Source organism: Uranotaenia lowii, chromosome 3 (assembly GCF_029784155.1).
Source record: "Uranotaenia lowii strain MFRU-FL chromosome 3, ASM2978415v1, whole genome shotgun sequence".
Lineage (NCBI taxonomy): Eukaryota > Metazoa > Arthropoda > Insecta > Diptera > Culicidae > Uranotaenia > Uranotaenia lowii.
The window spans coordinates 154039388-154058978 of NC_073693.1; the positions used below are offsets into that span (position 1 = coordinate 154039388).

At 32.9% G+C, this 19591-nt stretch overlaps 1 protein-coding gene across 5 annotated transcripts in view; it reads left to right on the plus strand.

Annotated features, from left to right (window-relative positions):
- Nucleotides 1-2143: 2143 nt before the first annotated feature.
- LOC129751092 (aldehyde dehydrogenase family 3 member B1-like) overlaps nucleotides 2144-19591 on the plus strand; it is a 56187-nt gene continuing 38739 nt past the window's right edge. For all 5 annotated transcript variants that reach the window (XM_055746382.1, XM_055746380.1, XM_055746378.1 and 2 more), the window contains exons 1-2: nucleotides 2144-2927; nucleotides 15530-15916. In XM_055746382.1, the coding sequence (XP_055602357.1) occupies nucleotides 15535-15916 (382 nt within the window). In that variant the 5' untranslated portion in view covers nucleotides 2144-2927; nucleotides 15530-15534. The remainder of the gene's footprint in view (nucleotides 2928-15529; nucleotides 15917-19591) is intronic.

Below are 19591 nucleotides of genomic sequence, written 5' to 3' on the forward strand. Positions count from 1 at the left end.
ACTTTAAATTCATTAAATTGTACCCAGCGGTTAAAAAGTTAGAGCAAATTCATAGTGTCGCAATTTCATCGTGGACACCCTTTACACGGAAAAAATGGTACTTTTGAGAATAAAACATATTTGACTCAAAAACATCAGTGCGTATGCTAATTTTACTCCAAATTTACTATGCGCAGCCATATTGAGCACATGGTAGAATAGCTATGCGTAAGGGATTATTAACAACAAAACATATTTGACTCAAAAAAATGGTTGCCTGTTGTTCATTCAAACCACGGATTTAGTAGTTTTACTGTGCTTTTATTTTGTGTGTAGTTTTATCTACAGTTGTGGAGATAATGTTTTTGTTCTTCTTAATCAATCAAAAATAATTTCCTGCACCCAATGAACACTATGGAAAATCGTTTTTAAAAAATGTTTTAAAAATTCAGTATTAATTTTCTTTTACTTTACAAACCTGTTGAGTCTTTCATGCGTATGTAGCTACCATCTTTCAAATCCTAAAAACACAAGCCCACAGAGAAGAACTATGTACGCCGTAACCGAAATTCAGTATCATGACCTATGGCATAGAAGACCCATCACAATAATATAATTCCAATACGTGTGGATCAAGAATTTGAACCACTCTTTGAAATTAGTTCTCAAATTGAAAAAAGTGGACATTTAGCTTAATGTTATTACACTGAAAATATTTTCGTTTCTCTTCATTAACGCACGACGTATCACAGGACATGACTTTTAAAATTCTCCCAAGCGAATAAAGGACATCCTAAATAATAACATTTTTTGCCGACGGGTTCAAAATCGATGTTGCTCTAATACTGGACAATGTCCACCTGATGACGGGAAAAAAATCTTCTGGCTGAATCATAATAGGACGTCGTAGTCGTAGAATACAAAAAAAATCAATTTGTTATAGTTGAAAAATGGTGACGTAACCGAGGCACCGTCAAGAAGTCTTTGCGGTGCTGTTGAGCAGTCTTCCTAAACCTAAACCCTAAACTTTTTTATAACAAATTGCTAGTAATTTCCAGTCTATGGCATGGTACTGTGCCGTTGCGTCCAAGACTCCACTTGATTCGTTGATCTTTTTGTTGGCAAGATAACTGTTACAAGGTATTTCGAAAATTCCGAATCTCTTCTCACGTCAGAACTTTGCCTCGAGAGAAATCTGGCGATGCTTCAGAGTTCGCCTGTTGTCACTCTCGTATGCTGTTTTAAATCATATTGAGAGAGAATCTGTTAACGTATGTTTTCGGAAATTTGAGAGTGTATGTGTATGTAGGTTACAATAATCAATGTTAGAAGTGTACTAGTACTAGCACTACTCTAGTGCCGGTATAAAAACAATGAATTTCTGGTTTTATCGGCTTGTAGGTTGAAAAAAAAAACAAATATCGAAGTATACGAGTTATAGCTTCTAGTTATGTAGGATGGTCTTATGTGTTTGAAAATACAGAAATTCCGAATTTTAGAAAATTTAAAGTCGTTTTTTTTGTGTGTGAAAAAATTAAACGTTATCAAATTACGCGTAGTCATTTCGATAATTTTAAGGTTGTATCTTATTGATACATTAGAAACCAGGGTGTGATATGCAGATGACAAATATCGATGTCAGAAGTGTTTTACTATGAGCTTCTAGTACGAGTAGCTAACACAAGTAGGCAGTAGTGTAAACCTTGTTTATTCGTAAATTTGCTGCTTTTACTGTTGCATCTGCTACAACCATGGACTATTAGAGCTTATGTTTGAAACGTTTACAATTTTATTATATTTGACAAATTTCATTTTTTAAGTATTGTTTTTTAACCACCCAAGAGGCTCCAAAATTGAAAAATCAAACCTTTAAATTTGCCACCAAGCCAATTGAAAAATTTCCTCTTGAGGAGAAAGCATATGAAATGAGAAACTCATTCTCACTAGGAGCACATACTTTGGATTTAGGATTATTAGTTCAAAGTATAATCGTCGTAGTCGTCGTTGTTGTTGTTATTATTCGATGATGATGATGATGGGTGGAAGGCCCGGCTTTTGCTCTGCGAGCTGTTCGACGGATGGCTTGAGCTGGACAACAACACCGGGAAACTCTTTGTTGGCTAGTTTCGGTTTGACGAAACAGCGTCAGTATCAGTTATGGTCGCGACTGAAACGGTTCTCTGAACGTTGTTACGTGCTTCTACTTTTTTTTTCTCTGCCAACGAATAAAAAACCATTCGGCACTCCACCCGGTACGTGTGAAATGGTGAAGTAATAACATTCATAACCATGCCGCGACGATTTGTTGTTTAGTGTTATCACAAACATCCAGCCAGCGTCTTCATAAAGGAATTCAATCTTGAAGAATTCTATTTCCTCACTCCAGTTGTGCGTGCCTTTGAACCATGTGCTAAATGTAAATTAGGCAGGGAAACCAGGTTCTAGTCAAGTTTGGTGTTCGATTTTTTGATAAACCGGTCGGCGACCTCAGAATTAAGGAAGAGGTTCAAAGCAAGCAACTGCTATTTTTGGACCCCTATAAAACCAATGTTTTCGGTGTGTGTTGGTGTTTTTTTTCAACCTTTGTTTTCTCTTCAGTTCAACTTCGAAGCTTAAGCATCAGTGACTAGCTCTAGAAACGCTTGACAAAGTAGAACACGGGAATTAGTTCACAAGATCAACAAGTGAACAGGGAAGTTTATCACTAAGTGCAATTATTCCACACAACCTTGAGAAGGCTGAGATCACTTGGGAGTAGCTACATGCAATCGCTACGCAAATCAACTCGCGCGTAATTTGTGACACGCCATCACAACGTGAAGCTTAAAACGGTTGACAGTAAATCAAACTCGTCTAACTTTGCTGTTATTGTTGTTTCGCTTTCCTTATGATTTAAAGTTGCTTCGTGCCTTTTAAAAATCGACAACCGCTGCAACACTTAAAAGAAGGTAAGGTTCAATTATATAACGTTAGATTTAGCTAGTCTTTGACTTTCATCAACTGCGTCTCCTTTTTGATTTTCTTTTGTGGGTGTTTTTTTTGTTTTGATTTGGCATCGCCAGCTGTAAAAAAAATGTATTTTGGTCAGTGAATTGTATAAACAACTGGTTTAATTTTTTCGCTTGACCGCTCATTTTTGAAGAAACATTTTCTATCGGTGTTTGGGAAAAAATGGTAATTCTTTTTTACAAAACTAACCTGGAGAGAAAGAAATTAAGTCAAAGTTTTATTAACGTTTTAAATCGACTGGTTGAACCGAATGTTAAAATGGTCTCCATTTAAAAAGGATGCAAAACTTGCGTTTATGGTCTACTTAATTGTAAGATTTATGCATGCAGTACATACCTTATAAAGAACCTAATAAAAATCTCGGAGCTCTTTCAGGTGCATGAAGAGCTTCATAAACTTCAAGAGGTTTGCAATTTCGTTGGCTTTATTTTCACATGTACACATTTGTCATCCATGATCATTGTCAAAGTGTTTCTATACCGATTTAATTTGCCAATTGAAAACTAAGCAAACCCAATAATGAGGGATAAACTGTTAAGCTACTGAATTGGGTTATTTCCCAAGTTGTAAGGCATGTGGTAATAGACTGAAGCGATCTGGGGTAGTTTTTAATTTCTTAAGGCCTGGGGCCCAAAAAGTTTCATTTTGGTTCTAAACTCATTCATGATTGTTTGTAGAAATTTATAGCAACGATTACATGAGTAATTCTTAACTTTGAGGTCTGTATGAGATCGGCCAGAATAACCAAAGTTGTTAGAAGGTAGTTTAATTAAATAAACGAACAATTAAATAGGTTTGTGTGAACACAAAATTATTTGACATTCTCCTGTGGAATCTAGCCTTTTAGCCTTTTTTTTTTCAATTCCAAAATTTTTGAAGAAAAAATTATACTGAACAACTTTGTTGAAATCCGTTCGTTACTTTTGAGGTAAAAAATTATGGTTAATAGGGGTATCTCTTTCGGTATTAAAAAAAAACAAATCAATCGGCATCGCTATACAGCAAGAAAGGGTCAAGCGGGGAAATAATGAACGAAATTAATATGTTTTTAACCACATAGGGGAGATGGTGTCATAATGGCCACCTTAAGGAAAACGCTTATTTAATCATAGAAAATAGCTATAATATGGAGGTTAAATTATTGTTTCGTGTTCAGACACTTGAAAAGCCTATTCCCTAACGGGCTGAAACGTGAAAAACTAGATGAAAACGTTAAAAAATGCATTTTGAAAATTTTTGCCAAAAGCTGAAAACCAGCCACTGTAGGGGCATAATGAGAACCCCCCCTGAGGCAGTATGAGCACCATGAGTCAGGGCAAGATGTGCGTTTTCTGCCAGGGAATCTAGCAGCGAATTAAACTCGATGAAGTCAGGTGAGTCGTAGATTCATCAAACAAAGCAATAACAAAATAATCTAGGCCTGTTTGTAGAATACAAACAATTCACGCACGCTCATACATTATGTGCTTTGTTTGGAGGATGATGCTACTAGCCGTATAATGTAATCGATCATGAATTGTAAATGGAAAAAAATCACCTCGAACAGAAATCGAACTCTAGTCTTTTGATTACCTCTCCGACACCTTACCAATAGACTTAATCGTCGGATGAAAACTAGTCAAGGTGTGGCTCTATAAATCCATTTTAATTCGCTGCTAGATTCTACGGCAGAAAATGCTCATTATGCCTCGAGTATATGGTGCTCTATATGCCCCTAGTGAACAAATTTAAGTAAAAACGTGTTTTAAAATTGATAAAAGTGAAAAATCAAAAATTTTATGATGGTAAAAATTGAGAAAGAATGTGTACATCATGTTGCAGTGCGTATATTATAGATCAAGGTGATTTTAAGATCATATGAGCTTATTTCGTGATGCTCAAAAATTATAATATTTCCGTTACTTGAAAACTTAGCTGATTTTATTTAAATATCTCTGTAAAGATGATAAGGAGATTCCTTTTTTTGTGAAAAACTAATGCTATAGGAAGTACGAAACAAATCCTCATGAAAATTTATTTTAGAAAATACGTACTTTCGTAGAAAAGAATAGTGCTCATTATGCCCTGGGTGCTCATTATGCCCTCATCTCCCCTAATAATTCAATGTACAAATTCCGGAAAGTAGCCAATAATTGAAGGCTTTTTCTGTTCTTTATTTAAGGATTTTTTTCTATTATTTTAAAGATGCAGCTTATGATCTTAAAATAACTGTTTATAATTACCCGGTTGTCTATGGAATAAATATGAACACTATTAGAATTCTGTTTTTGAGATGACTTTTGGCTTTACTCCAAGATTTAAAAACACATCTACCACCACTGCATTCTAGGGAGATTTGTTGCCTTTTAAATTTTTTTATTTAGAAGTTCTATTCACCATGCCAAGATTGATCAAAAATGCCTTGAATGCGTCATCAATGGTAACAGCGAAGCTCCTTTTGATAACAGAATGAATTAAAGTACTGCAAGTTGAGCGCTCGAAGCGATATCTGTTTAAGTTTAAGATGAAGCATATAATCGTTGTGTTCTCAAACGACTTTTTCCGATCGATCCGATGTCCAATTGACGTTAGGATTGGTCGATCTTGGATCGATCTTTGCAAGATCGATCATTTAAACTCTACACGCTCTTTTTTTTAAACTCAAAATTAAGTATTTTTGGTTCAAAACAGCACTTCGGTGGCTTCCCTCAACTTTGAGTTTGACTGGGCAATAGCAAAACTAAGTTCTGGTAGGCATACTCAATACTAAGTTCGGCAGCCGAACTCGGATTTATCCTGATTTTCAGGGAATTAAAGGATGATTAAAATTTGTTGTACCCGGATGTTGCTGTTCCGGTACATTGCATTGCAATTACAGAGCGGTGGAAAGTTTTGACACTCCCGGTCAAAGAAAACTTCCGGATGTTACTTCCCACGGGAAGTAAACAACATCCGGAAGTTTCCGGACATTCCAAGCCGCTCACCATATGATGAAAATGACGGACAGAATTTTACGCTGACACGGTGAACATGCATTTCATTATGAAGTTCCTTCATAGTCTTCCGGTAATTGTTCCGGAACGACATAATTTTGCGACGTGTTCGTTGGTTGCTGTTCCGGTTCGGACTGAACTCGCTAAGTGTTTTCAGTCCAACAAAGAGAGATCAATTTTTAGTTCATAAAGTTGAACTCAGCTTTGATCCCTCGCCGAAGGAAAAAAAGGGATCAATTTTGAGTTCGCAGTTCGAACTCCGTTTTGATCCATCGCAACGAGGAAAAAAGGGTACTTAACTTTAAGTTCATAGAATCGAACTATGTTTTGAACCTCGGTCATACTTAATTTTGAGTTAAAAAAAAAGAGCGTGTAGTTTTCGATTTTTTGGATCAATTCTTTAGCCTTGTAAAAATCGATTAAATCGGTTTATTCTCGAATCGATCTTTAGATCTTTGAAAAATGGTTTACTTCTTACCGGAGATTTCCATCGTGTATGCCATGAGTGACCAAGATTTTCATCAAAATCTCCTTATTTTGTAGCTTGAGGACACCAAGATGTATTTTGTTATGTAAGCATCAATGTGCGCTGTTTGTGTACATTGAAAGAAAAAAAAACGGTTGCATAAATTTGTCAATTCTTAATAGGTAGTCGAAAATCTTCAGCCCGCGGGTTACAAGGCTTTTGAATAAACATTTTTCTCTTTCTATGTACACAAACAGCCCACAGGCCCACAGGATCCCGTGGTACAAAATTCCCATAATGAAATACATTTTTTTATGTCCACTAGCTTCAAAATAAGGCGATTTTGGTGAAAATCTTGGCCACCCATGGTTAAGACTTTTGTGGATTACCCAAACGTTTATCGAATGATTGTACCATTATAATCAGTCATGATTCAATAGTTAGGACATGATAACGAGACTTTTTAGTAAACAAAGAGACAAAATGTCACGATTGGAATTTTCGATTTTCTGTCAGTGTCATTCCAATCGAGCAAAACCAAGCAATCTCAAAGGCAGCCCCACAGCAGGGTTGCAAGCTTATTATTTTGGAAGGGATCAGATTGCGCCTCTTTGTATGTAGTCTCTTTAGGACAGGACACCGCGAGGCAAAAAATCAGGATTTTCAAGGATATCACTAGACTCATGGGCAGGGGCGGTCCTAGAGCTGGCTCTTGGGGGGGGTGATTTTCCAAATTTTCAAAAATCAGTCAATAACGTAAATATATTGCGAAAAAAACGTTCATTTGGAGAGTGCGAGTGGGGGGATGGGGGGAGGGGGATTTGTGTGCAGTTTCAAATGAGACTTTAATATTTGCTGCACACCAGACTCGTGCGATGGACACGTCCATGGGTGAGGGATTTCGAATTTCAAATTTTGTTAGAAATAATAAAATACCAAAAAAAGGACAATAATAAGCAAATTGATTTCTTAAACCATATTGAAACCCATAATCATCACAAAAACTCGAAAAAAAGATACTGATACGAATCAAAATTCAAATCAATTTTATTTCCGGTTAGTCATTATTAATTCATTCGAAATGTTGATACTTATTCTGAACAAAAAAAAATTCAAGCAAGTATTTTAACATCAAAAACGGAATGCGAATGAAAAATTGGAATAAATCCAGAAGTTGAAGCTTCGGGCATAACAATCAGTGCACAGAAGAAGAATAGATCAAATATAACACCAGATTTGATGAGAAATTAAACTCGAATTCTTACAAAAAATCAAATCAGGTCAGAATATTTAATTGATAATAATGTAAATTATCAACCATATTAATTTACATTTCTTTTCTTCAATTTCAATTTTAGTTTCGGTTGAAAAATTCCTGTGTAATGTCATCCATTTGAAATACTATTCAATCACAATTTGTAATGTGAATTATCGACGAGGAAATTATATCCATTTTGAACTTCAGAGAATTTATTCGAAATTAGTATATGATTAATTTAAAAATGAAAATAATTAATTCTATCAAGTTATCAAATTTATAACTTTATGTATTTAAAATACAACAACAATTAATCATCACTGACAAAGTACAATTCGGGAAATGGAAGAGTTCTTGAATGATAAAACACGAAAATGATCCCTTTTATTTATTCATTTATTCATTTGTTTTTTTTTTATCCATGAGGAATGAATTGATGACATGTGATTAAAATGCTTCTTATAAAAATCTACTTTCTCATTTTCAATATCCATACATTTCGAACTTTCTATTTGACAAGAATTTTCATAATGTTGAAATGTTCTTAGTTATGTTCTTTTAATTTTAATGGATAAGGTCGATAAATAAAATTAACAAACAAAATCACGGTGAATAACTCTTCATAAATTCAAATATAATATGAAGATGAAAAAGATAAGTTTTAACATTTGAAAATTATTTTTCTAATAAAAACGTCTTTCCAAAATAATGCAAGAGATAGCATTTTGGTGTCTATGTTTTAATGATTGATTTAGTAGAACTTGTACTTCAACTAGATTTTGTTTATCTCCTCTCGTTTTGGTGATATGGAGTTTATATAGAGTTTTAAAAAGAATCAGTTTTGAGTGAAATCAATCATTGATAATTGATGAACTTACAAGTTAACATGAAAAAAAAACTGATTCTGAACTTGTTTATTATATTTTATTCAATTAAGAAACACTACTTTCATGATGATGAATAATCTAAAAAAAATCTACAGTGTTTAATAATTCAAACACAAGAATTTCTGTCATTATTGACTAAAGAAAGTTTTAAAAAACAAAGATTTTATTTTATTGAAAAATTTGCCAAAGTCTGAAAAACGAATTGGTTTCTACTTTGAGAAATATCTTAAATCCTATGTAGTCATTACTTCTTTAAACATTCGCTAAAAGTCTATTATTTTACAAAATTGGGAACAGTAAATAAACAGAAAACTTGAATTAAAAAAATTTCACAGAAGTCAACATTACTTGCGTTCTTGAGGAAAGAAATGTGATATGAACCCTTATTCATTTAAAAAAGTTTGAGAATTTATAAAAAAAACCCTTTTGAATGTGGAGTTGAACATAAAAAAATAGAGGCTGAAATTGGGTTCTTGAAAAAATATTTCATATCAGCATAAAATTTGTATTGATTCAAGCCATTTTTTGGATTTATGTGATAAATCATCAAAGTAATGGATGAATTTGATTAGATATACTTCTTAAAAAAAAAAATTTCACGACCATGATGCACACTGCTTCTCCTCTTCCCTTATAAATTTCATTTAAATTAATTAGAGGTTTATATTAAAAAAAGTTAGAAATTAGTGAAGTTTAACAAACTTTCTTACATACTTATTTTGATATCCTTTTGAATAGCATATACATCCTTTTATAAAACAATCTGCGAATCTTTAATATTCACTGCGATCAATTGTTGACAAAAAGATAATTTTCGTCATTTGTATATTGAACAGTTTAAAAATCATCAATTTAAGAACTCTTTAAAAAACCTTCCGAGATAAATGTAATTTTACAAATGAAAAAATACACACATGTGAAAAAATCTCAAGTTATCTACAATATTTTAAAATCACCATAAAACTCTCACCAAAATTTTTGTGATTCTCGTTTTCCATCAATACCTTTTGAAATCCAAACATTAATTTGAAAATGTGTTAACAATTGCTATGAATTTAAAACTGAATGGTTTATTATTTTTCAGAAGTATATTGCTGAATCGTGATTCGAAAAAACTAATTAATAAAAACTCTTGTTTCGATTCTTCAATTTCTAAATATAAATTCAATTCTAAAACAAAATCATTAAAATCAAATTCTTAGGTATGCAACTTTCGGAACTTTATTTTTATTTGTTTTCTCTTAATGCAGCTCTCATAGATTTTAAAATTTACTGTAACTGAATTGAAAGATACAGTTACAAATTTGAAACGAATGATTTAGTAAAAAAGTGAAAAATAGTATTTTTGCTTCATGCATTTAATATTTTCAAACATAATGTGTAATTTAAAATGAAAAAAAAAAAAAATAACAAAGGGTTCATTGCTTATAGCTTATACTATTTTTCAATGAAAAGTCCTTGTTCTCGAGAAAATAGTCGAGTTATGACGGGGTATTATTATCATCGGTTTTATCTCATCTGGGAAAAATGAATACATAGGCAAGTTTTTGGAGCATTTGTTTTAAAACCTGTTTTTGGAGGTATATTCCTGAACTCAATTTTTATCAGGTTTTGTTCATCACCTCTAATTTAAGAAGTTTTTAGTTTGGCGGACCGATTTTTTTCCAATTTTAAGAAGCTAAGAAATTAATAAATTATTTTATTTAATAATCACCCCCACGGAGTGGAAAATTTTAAAAATTCCATAGAATATCCACTAGGAAATGTTCGAACTTTTCATAGAAATTCTAGCGTTTGCGAGTATTTTGTAACAGTTTTTTGCCGCTTGGGGGGGGTGATCACCCCGATCACCCCCCCATAGGACCGCGCCTGCTCATGGGTGGCCAACATTTTCAACAGGCGGGCCAACTTTCAGAAATGAGATTGGCTGGCGGGCCACAAAAACAAATTGTTCAGGAGTATTAAAAAAAACAACCGATTTCTGAAAACGCTTAGGAAAAACATTTGCCTCGGTCACATCGAGTATAGATTCATCTTACTGAGTAATTTTTTTTATAAATTTCGCTCCTGTGAAAAATAGTAAGAATATTATGCAATACGAAATGTATTATCCCTCCCAACTTATGTATGTTTTCAAGGAATTTAAAACCTCTTCGGCTTATTCATCCCGAAAAAGTCAAATCGCGTGACTACAATGGACTTAACGTCAATTTTATAGTCTCCAAATAAATAAAAATGATCCTTTGCCAAAGTTCACCGTTCTTCTTAGAAATATTTAATAGACAAATTAGAAAAAATCGGAATGGAATTGTTGAAAAAAAGTAACGCTTTTGACATTTAAAAGAATAATTATTTAAAAAATATTAATTTCACAAAGTACGGATCTCAACATCAACTCAACCCAACTATTTTCAAATTTTCCAGCATCTCGAATTGACAAGTGTATTAGGGAAGACTTCTTTAAACATGATGAATACGAATTTGATTGTTTTATAATCAGTGTAGCTTCTTTAAGTAAAAATATAGAAAAAAAAGTCGTTCTTCTGATAGATTTGTCAGTACCAAACCGATTCTAGTTTGATTCTACTACCAAACTGCCAAATCTGTCTAGTTTTTCATTATTGATGTACACAAATACAAAGCACGATGCCAATTAAAATATATTTGGACTTGGTTTAATTTTCAACCCTTTTCTAGAAAGTTGAGCAAAAAATTAAAAATTGGAAAAATTTACAGAGCAAACTTTTGATACCTATGTTACATAATTTGCAAAAGTAACAGAAGGTTTTGATATAAGAATTCAAGTTACGAATGGTTGAAATTGTTGTGAAAGAATAATTTCAATTATGATGTTGATATGATTCGGTGATTTTTTTAAATTTAATATTTATAGGGTCTTACTATCTTTCTGAGGCTATCCAAACTCCTCAATATTAAAACTAGAGTCCGCTTGAACGCTCTTCATACCAATCATATGTAGCCACCAAAATCCAATTGGAAAACATTGAAAAGTCTGTGATGGAATTTACAGATGATGTGTTAAATGCCGTATAATTTGTTATTTTAAAAATTTTAATTGTAATCGTTTTTTCAGTGACGGTAAATTCTTTGTAAAATTATATGAGGCCCCTAAAATCCATACGGGTATAAGTGTAAAAATTAAGGATTTTTAGTAAATAACGCTAAATAATTCTTTCAAATTATATTTGGTTATTATATTTTTATTCAAATTATATTTTTTCAGAATTTTTAAATTATGTTCGAATACTTTTACGTTCGACAGAAAATTGCAAATGTTCGAAAAATGTATGGAAAAAGGCCAAACACAACAACAAAAGCGTGTTTTTCGAAATTAGTTTTTACACACTTTTATTCCTATGCCTTATATCATATCCAAAAAAAAATCAGATCCTTATTTTGAATTTAGCAAATGTTGATTCAGATATATTTATCCAAATGATATATGAAGAATATTAAAAAAAGGTTCTGTTCTTGGAACTAGGGTTTTCCAAAATGAGCTTCGCGGACCACAAAATGTTGGTCGCGGGCCACATGTGGCCCGCGGGCCATGGTTTGGCCACCCATGCTAGACTGATGAAAATAACATGGGACTCTGCTTGAATTGCAAAAATAAAGGCAAAATACAGGTACTGGAGACGTCTTAATTTATGCAACTGAAGCGAGCAGAATCTTGGCTGAACTGCAGTTTATATCGAAAAACACTATTGAAATATCATCTGAAATTTATCACTAATTAAATGGGTTAAAATATTTTATTACAGATTTGATTGATGTTCCCATCCTTTAACAACAAATTCAATTTGAATTTAGATATTTTTTTTTCCCGAAAATCATGACAAGCCATTTGTCGAAAATATGAGCAATTTTGATGTTTTAGAAAAATTAGTATTGCCTTTCAAAAAAGGATAATCTCTGAAAAATCGGGAAACCAGGAACCTCTGGTTCGTACAATCCAGGTTTTTTTTAACAAACAACCGGACAGGACTGGATTTTTCTAGTTAAACCCGTTTTTTTCTGTTTTGTATAATCGGACAACAGAGCAAGCTTATCATAAACACTCAACCAAAGTCATAAAAATTAAAAAAAATCTGGTTAGAAGTTTAAAGTCTCTATAGTTCAACAAGAAAAAACAAAAATATTCTTATGTTAAATTTAAATTAATGTACTTTTAATGGACCTTGGTATAAAATCATTCCATATTAATTGGATAAATTCTAGTATATATTTTAAATATATTCAAGTATACAAGCTTTTCTGTCATTTTTTTGCTTTTTATTTCATCGCAAAGTAGTCCTCAGGTCGCATACCATTTCAACAAAATTTGGAAGATCGATCTTGCAGAGATCGATTCTTTGGCCTCGATTTTTTAGATGGATCGATTTTTCAACCATCAGCTGAATCGATCTTTTACAGAAGATCGAAAAATCCTAGTTCAAAGTTGAATAAAAAAAAGCTCTTTCAAACAAGATTGTAGATCAGCTATCAAATTCTTAAAAACAATCAAAAAGTGCCTTGTAAGCTGAAGTTTTAAACTATAAATATGTTGCACATATGTAAAACCGTGAATTTCAACCTATCAACGGTGAATATTTTTTTACTGACAATTTTGAAAAGTTTATTTGAAAGCTGACGCAATTTGAAATATTTTGGAATCATTAAATTCTTAAAAAAAACAAAATTCCGAAGTTTTGACCAGTTTTTCGAACCTTTTATCAATCTGCATTTCCTCAAATTAATCCAATACCTTAATTCAACTTACACTATCAATAAAAGTGTAGGGGAGAATGAAGATACTTTATCATTGGGGATGCTTGATTCCTCAGCTACATATATCTCGGACCTGAAATGTCAAATTTTCTAGAATAATTTGCCAAATAGTGCAAAACAACAAACCTGTTATCTTAAAATAGTTCAAAAATTTAATTTTTTGATTTTTTACACTTTGTTGGAAAAATCTAGCAAATGTTACTTTAAGATCTTTACCAGCATTTTAAAATATTTCCCACACGAAAAAACTTTAATGAAAATATTTATTTCATTATGTAAACCGTTAGAATATAACATGCACTTCTAAATGTAATATTTTCAAACCTATTGTAAACTCTCATTTTTTATAAGAAAAAGTTTTTCAAAATGTATGTTATGGGATCACTTGATCCCTAGAGTCCCAAAAGATATATTTGTCTTCTCAGTGGATGATGATCATTGCTAAGCACGAAATTTTTAATATTTTTTCAATGACCAATATTTATCCAATAATTTCCTGATAAACAGGACACAAAAAAGTACATTTTTTTTTTCTAAAATTTAGAAAATTGCCCCTTTAAGTATGCAAAAACTCAGGGTAGTTGACAAACTTTGATAATTTTTTTTTGTCTAACATTTATAAACTGTGAAATGAAAACTAATATGGCCGAAAGAGTCAATGGAATTTTTATCTTAAGATTTAGCACGATTTTTGCCAAAGCTTAGGGCACCCTGATTAAGGGATCAAGTCTTTTTTAATGATGGATCACGTCTCCTTTAACTTTCAAAATGTCACAATTTTTGAGTCGCACGGAAACGTTCATGTATTGATCCAATTTTTGTAGCATATCAACGTGAAATTACACGCTATCAGAAAATGGAAAAGACGGCGATATGCATTTTTTTCCAAAAAGGTATGATGAAAATAAAAAAAACTGATCAAGGATTCCCATACTCCCCTATACAATTTTCAAACTTCATAACAATGACGTAAAACAATCCAATGTTGCTCTAAACATTATCTTTAAATATTTCTTGATCAATAATCTTCAATGATTCTTCAATGTGACTTAGGCAACCATTGTAAGTATATTGGAAGCCAAAATGTCAAATTACCAACTGTTGCTGTAGATTTTATGAAGATTGATACGTTAGAATCAACTAACTAAATGACACGATGAATAAACAAAATATTTTTAGTGTGTGATAAACACAGTTAGTTTCATAATTGTTATAATCGAATTTGAATGGAATATTGTAGTGAAAGCTAAACGAGTTCAAACCCAAGAAGTAGGTCAATTTTATGTGATACCAAACCTCCGGCGAAATCTATCGTGAAGTTAGTCGAAATAAATGTAGACGGGACTGTTAAAAAAGTGGTAGTATAAGAAGAATAATATGAAATGTCTAGCGAGATGCTTTTTTTAAGTTCAGATATCCAACGAAATTGATTTTGTTTCTATTTTGCTATTGTACATCATCTTTGCTTGATGGGAAAATTAATAGCTGTTATGTTCAAAGCTGGCTGCTGATAATCTGGCCATTATTAAAAATTGTGGCCTCAGTCAACCATGAATGATCAAGGGGTGATATGCAGCTTGTTACAACTAGCCCAAACCTGCGTCCACGATGTGTTAATTATAGAGATGGATTAATTATAGTTTCAATTTTATGCAAACTTCATAAAACCTTTCGCACGGAAAATTAATCACAAGATTCACGAAGCTTTTGAGGCACTTCTACTTCAGCTATTTACGATCGACAAGAATATTCAATGGAACAAAGACTAACTCGAATATTGAGTGTTGAGAAAATCAGTTGGTGAAATTAAATGCACAATAATCCATTTCCCACAGAAACTTAAGTTTAAGGAATATAACTTTGAAAAAAAAAACTATAAAGTTTTTGTCCAATGAAAAGACTTTGTTACTATTTGATCAGAAAGATAGCACTTAATGTACTTAGCAGCGCACCATTAACAAACCATTTTTGTATTTTATTAAAAGAACTGCAAAGTTTAACCTAAACATCCAAAAACAAATTCGTTTTTGGAACTTGAAGTTCATGATTTATGATGCAGGACCTATACATTTATGTTTATAGCTTCTTCATATAGATCAATATTCTCCATATTATTTGAATTCACTATAAAAAAATACATCATCATTTTTTTCCACAACTATATTTCAAGGAAAAATGAGCGGTTTAGAACGAGTCAACGATTTAGATGATACTAAATTATTCGGAGCCGTTCCGGAGTCGATCGAACAGGATCACCTAGCACTGCTGAAGAGCAACCAGCAGCGGTCGTCGTCGCCCGAAGAGAACGATAAAAGTTCAGGGATAGGAAGCGAGGAGGGCAGCATCACCAACTTGAATGTGGTTGACCAGGGACACTCGAATCATCAGACATCATCAGCCAGCGATAAGGGGAAAGATGAACTTTTTGCTAAATCACCGATCAGCGCATCAGCCGCTGCTTCAGAAAATGAGAATAATGGCCATATCTCATCGGCGGCTAGTGATGAGCCGGGCGGAAGTCGCCAGACCGTAGTTATCGACATCGAAAGTGATGGAGGTGAGTGTTTACCACCACGTTTGATTTACATTCATCCGTTAGTTTTTTTTCTATTTTCAATATTAATTTGAATTGTTATTTTGACATTTTTATTCATATTAATTCAGCCAACATCTGTTTTAAACGTTCACCTTTTAATCCTTGGCCGGTTTGTTTACCAACAATATTACTTCAAACGGTTAACGTGTTAGTAAACAAACGCGCCAATGCACAGTCCAGCTGAAGCCGGTTGTCGCTTTCTTCGTTCGCAGTTGATTGTCGCGCAACAGATCAGTAGTTTGTTGCGTGACATCCAATGTACGACGAAGAATGCTGAGGCCGGTCATAGTCAGTAGCAAGAACCGACTAACGTACCTTTATACGAACAGATAATTAATTTATTATAATTTCATTGGTAGGTACTTGTTTTGACTTTCTTGCGCTACCCTACAATCAAAACCAGTCGTATTGTAGAAACGGCAAAGAAAAGCAATTTAAAGTTCCTGAGTGATTTTTGGTGTAACGTTTTTATAAATCGCGCGTAGGAAGCGCAACAGATTTTCAGTGTCACATACAGTGATGGCTAAAAGATTTGTTCGTTTGAAAGAGCGACTGTTTCTAATGATCTTCAAATTTAAACTTAAGGGTGATTGATCGCTACGCGTACGGCAGCATCTCCCATAAATGCACTTCAATCAATCAAATATAATCTTTTCTTGTTCGATCCTATTTCTTAAATCGCTTTTGGATAGGGGAGAGTGGGGTAACGTGGGCCATGAGGAAACGTGGGCCACTCTTAATATCTCAGCTGTGCGTTGAGATAAAAATCCCAATCCATTTGTCATCGTCGTCACTTTGCGCAAGCATGTTTTTCTATACGTTTTTGACTTATGTACGCATCATATGCTTCTTTTATTTAACTACCCTAGAAAAATATACTTACATAAACCTTACATAGACCTAAAGTACATAACAAAAATATGCTCATACGCTTATGATCTTAGTTTTGTAATGTTCTTTCACGTGGAAAAGAAATTTTTGATGAAACATCAATAAGTCAAAAAAACGCAACCAATTTGCAAATCATTGCTTGTGGGGAATCGTGGGTCATATTTTTTGGGGTATCTTGGGCCCCCTTTATTTTGGTGTTTTTATACACATTCAGAACTTGAATTACGTTATTACTATATGTATAGTTTTCTTATGCTAAATTAAGAGTTATGAAAAATGTTTTGTCCATCTTTTCTAATGCGCTATAGACAAACATTAATCCTGTATGTATATGTAATTTTGCCGAAACGTTCGCGAGCCAGGTTTTATGAACTATTCGATCATACACAACTCTCTTTTTTATTTCCTCATCTGAAATTGCTTTAAAATAACGAAATAAATTATATAATTTCAGTTTTGGGTCAACTCATAAACTTTGCACGTTATCTAGTCAATTTGGATTTGGTGGCTCACGTTTCCCCACAGGTTTTCAAAATCCGAAAAAAAAATCTTTTTTAAAACAGTCAAAACTTAGGAAATTTATATATTTAAAACATAATAAAAATGCCTAATGATATCTTAAAAATGTAGAAAACGTTTCCATTTATTTTTTTCTTTTTATCTTTTATAATTAAGAAGATATGAAACAAAGAAAAAAAGTGGTCCAAGATACTCTACTCTCACCTACTGATTTCAATCCTTGCAATAATTAAGCGAAAGTGACACTTTTGTGACAGGTTTTGTTTTAAACTATCACAATTCATTTCTGCTTTCGTTGATCTACTTAGATTATGAATCAAACAACTGGAATTGAAACTACAACAATTTTACCAGATCTGCATTTTTTATTTGAAGAATCAAAACTTTTTATTTTATGCTCGAAATTCCGAACTACCCCCGTTTTCTAAGATTTGTTTGAAAAGCAATAATATCAATATCATTTGAATTCTGCACAATCCTCAGAATAGTTAAAAACTGTCCACCAATGCTTAGTAATTCGTTTAACTCAGGGGTGAGCAACCCGCGGCCTGCGGGCCGCATGCGGCCATCGAGACATGTTTGTGCGGCCCGCGAAGCTTATCTCTAATTAAATTTAGTTCACGATTTTTTTTCTACGGTAGATTGTAAATTATCATAAAATAGCAGTCTCTACTAAACCAAAAAAATTATAACTTTATATGCACGTCACTTGTTTGCAGTTGCATTTGTCCCTTAATCATCCAGATTTCTTATAAACAGAACTCAACGAAATTCTGATTTCTCGACAAAAATAATATCTGTAAGTCCGTGAATCAAACCAAAACGTTTGTAACGATTACACAGCGGAACAGCATTTTTGTTGACTATGTTTCAACTGATTTTGTTGGAGTATGGCGTCCTTAATTCAAAAAAATTCACAGATTTCGTCTATCACTACTAGTTTCGGTGATATGTATCAATCTGTTTTCAATTTCAATTTCATTCAATCATGGACTTAAATATGGCCGAGATATTCTAGTATCAGAGATACAACGCTTTCAAAAAATTGAATTTTACAATTTATAGAAATTCCAAAAGATAAGATAACAACTTCTTCTGACATCATTGAACAAAATTATTGAATACTGGATATTAAAGATTTTGATTCATCCTACAACTTTGTTCAAGACTGCGAAATGATTTGGATTAAGGCAGAAACACAATACAGCGTCGGTCGTCGCGTCACGTCAGCGGTCAACGCTGTCGATAAGTACTAAAACGCGGACGCGACGCACCCGACGATTTTTGCATCACAATTCAGCGTCAAGAGACATCTTAGATGTCTCTTGACGCTGAATTGTGATGCAAAAATCGTCGGGTGCGTCGCGTCCGCGTTTTAGTACTTATCGACAGCGTTGACCGCTGAGGTGACGCGACGACCGACGCTGTATTGTGTTTCTGCCTTTACGGTTTAAATATCATAGATTCAATTTAGTTTAATTTTTCTTTAAAATTTCTTCAAAATTCCCGTTTTTTGCAGGTTTGGGAAAAAGAAAACTTCCATAACTTTTTTTCTCATAATTAAAAATTGGGTCTTTGGGAAAGGTTGAGCATTGAGTCAATAAGTATTTGTATTTTACAGTTTTGTCAAAAAAGTAATCAAATTAATAGCTAATTTTTTTCAGTTTTCGCGAAAACTATAGCTGACAAAAAATAAGCAATTCACATTACCAACGCCATAGGATTTTCATGATTCAGCCTTAGAAAGCCTATCCTAGTAGTATCTTAATTAAATTAATAAAATTTATGAAATCTGTGAAATTTTTCTAGAATCAAAATTGAAAACTGTGGCATTGTCCATTCTGGTTAAAAATGCGTGAAATTATGAATTTTTCATGATTTTGAAAACTTGCTCATCATCTCAAGGCAATGATTTCATACGGAATTTCAAATTGAAAAAAAAAAAAAACACCGTTGATAGGAAAAAAAATCTAGGCTTCACGACAAAACTTAAATAAATTGTGAAAAAACTTTGTGAAAAAATGGGCACAAAAAAATCGTTATGGTTAAGCTCCATGAAACTTTTAAAGGGAAGTGATGATGAACAATACCATCGCATTTTGGTTCGAACGAAAAAGGTTCAAATCCTTTCAAGAACCTTAGAAAGACTTTCACAATAAATAAATAAAAGGGAAGCAAATGATGTTTCCTCTTTGTAAAAAATGAACATTCACTAACATTTCAAAT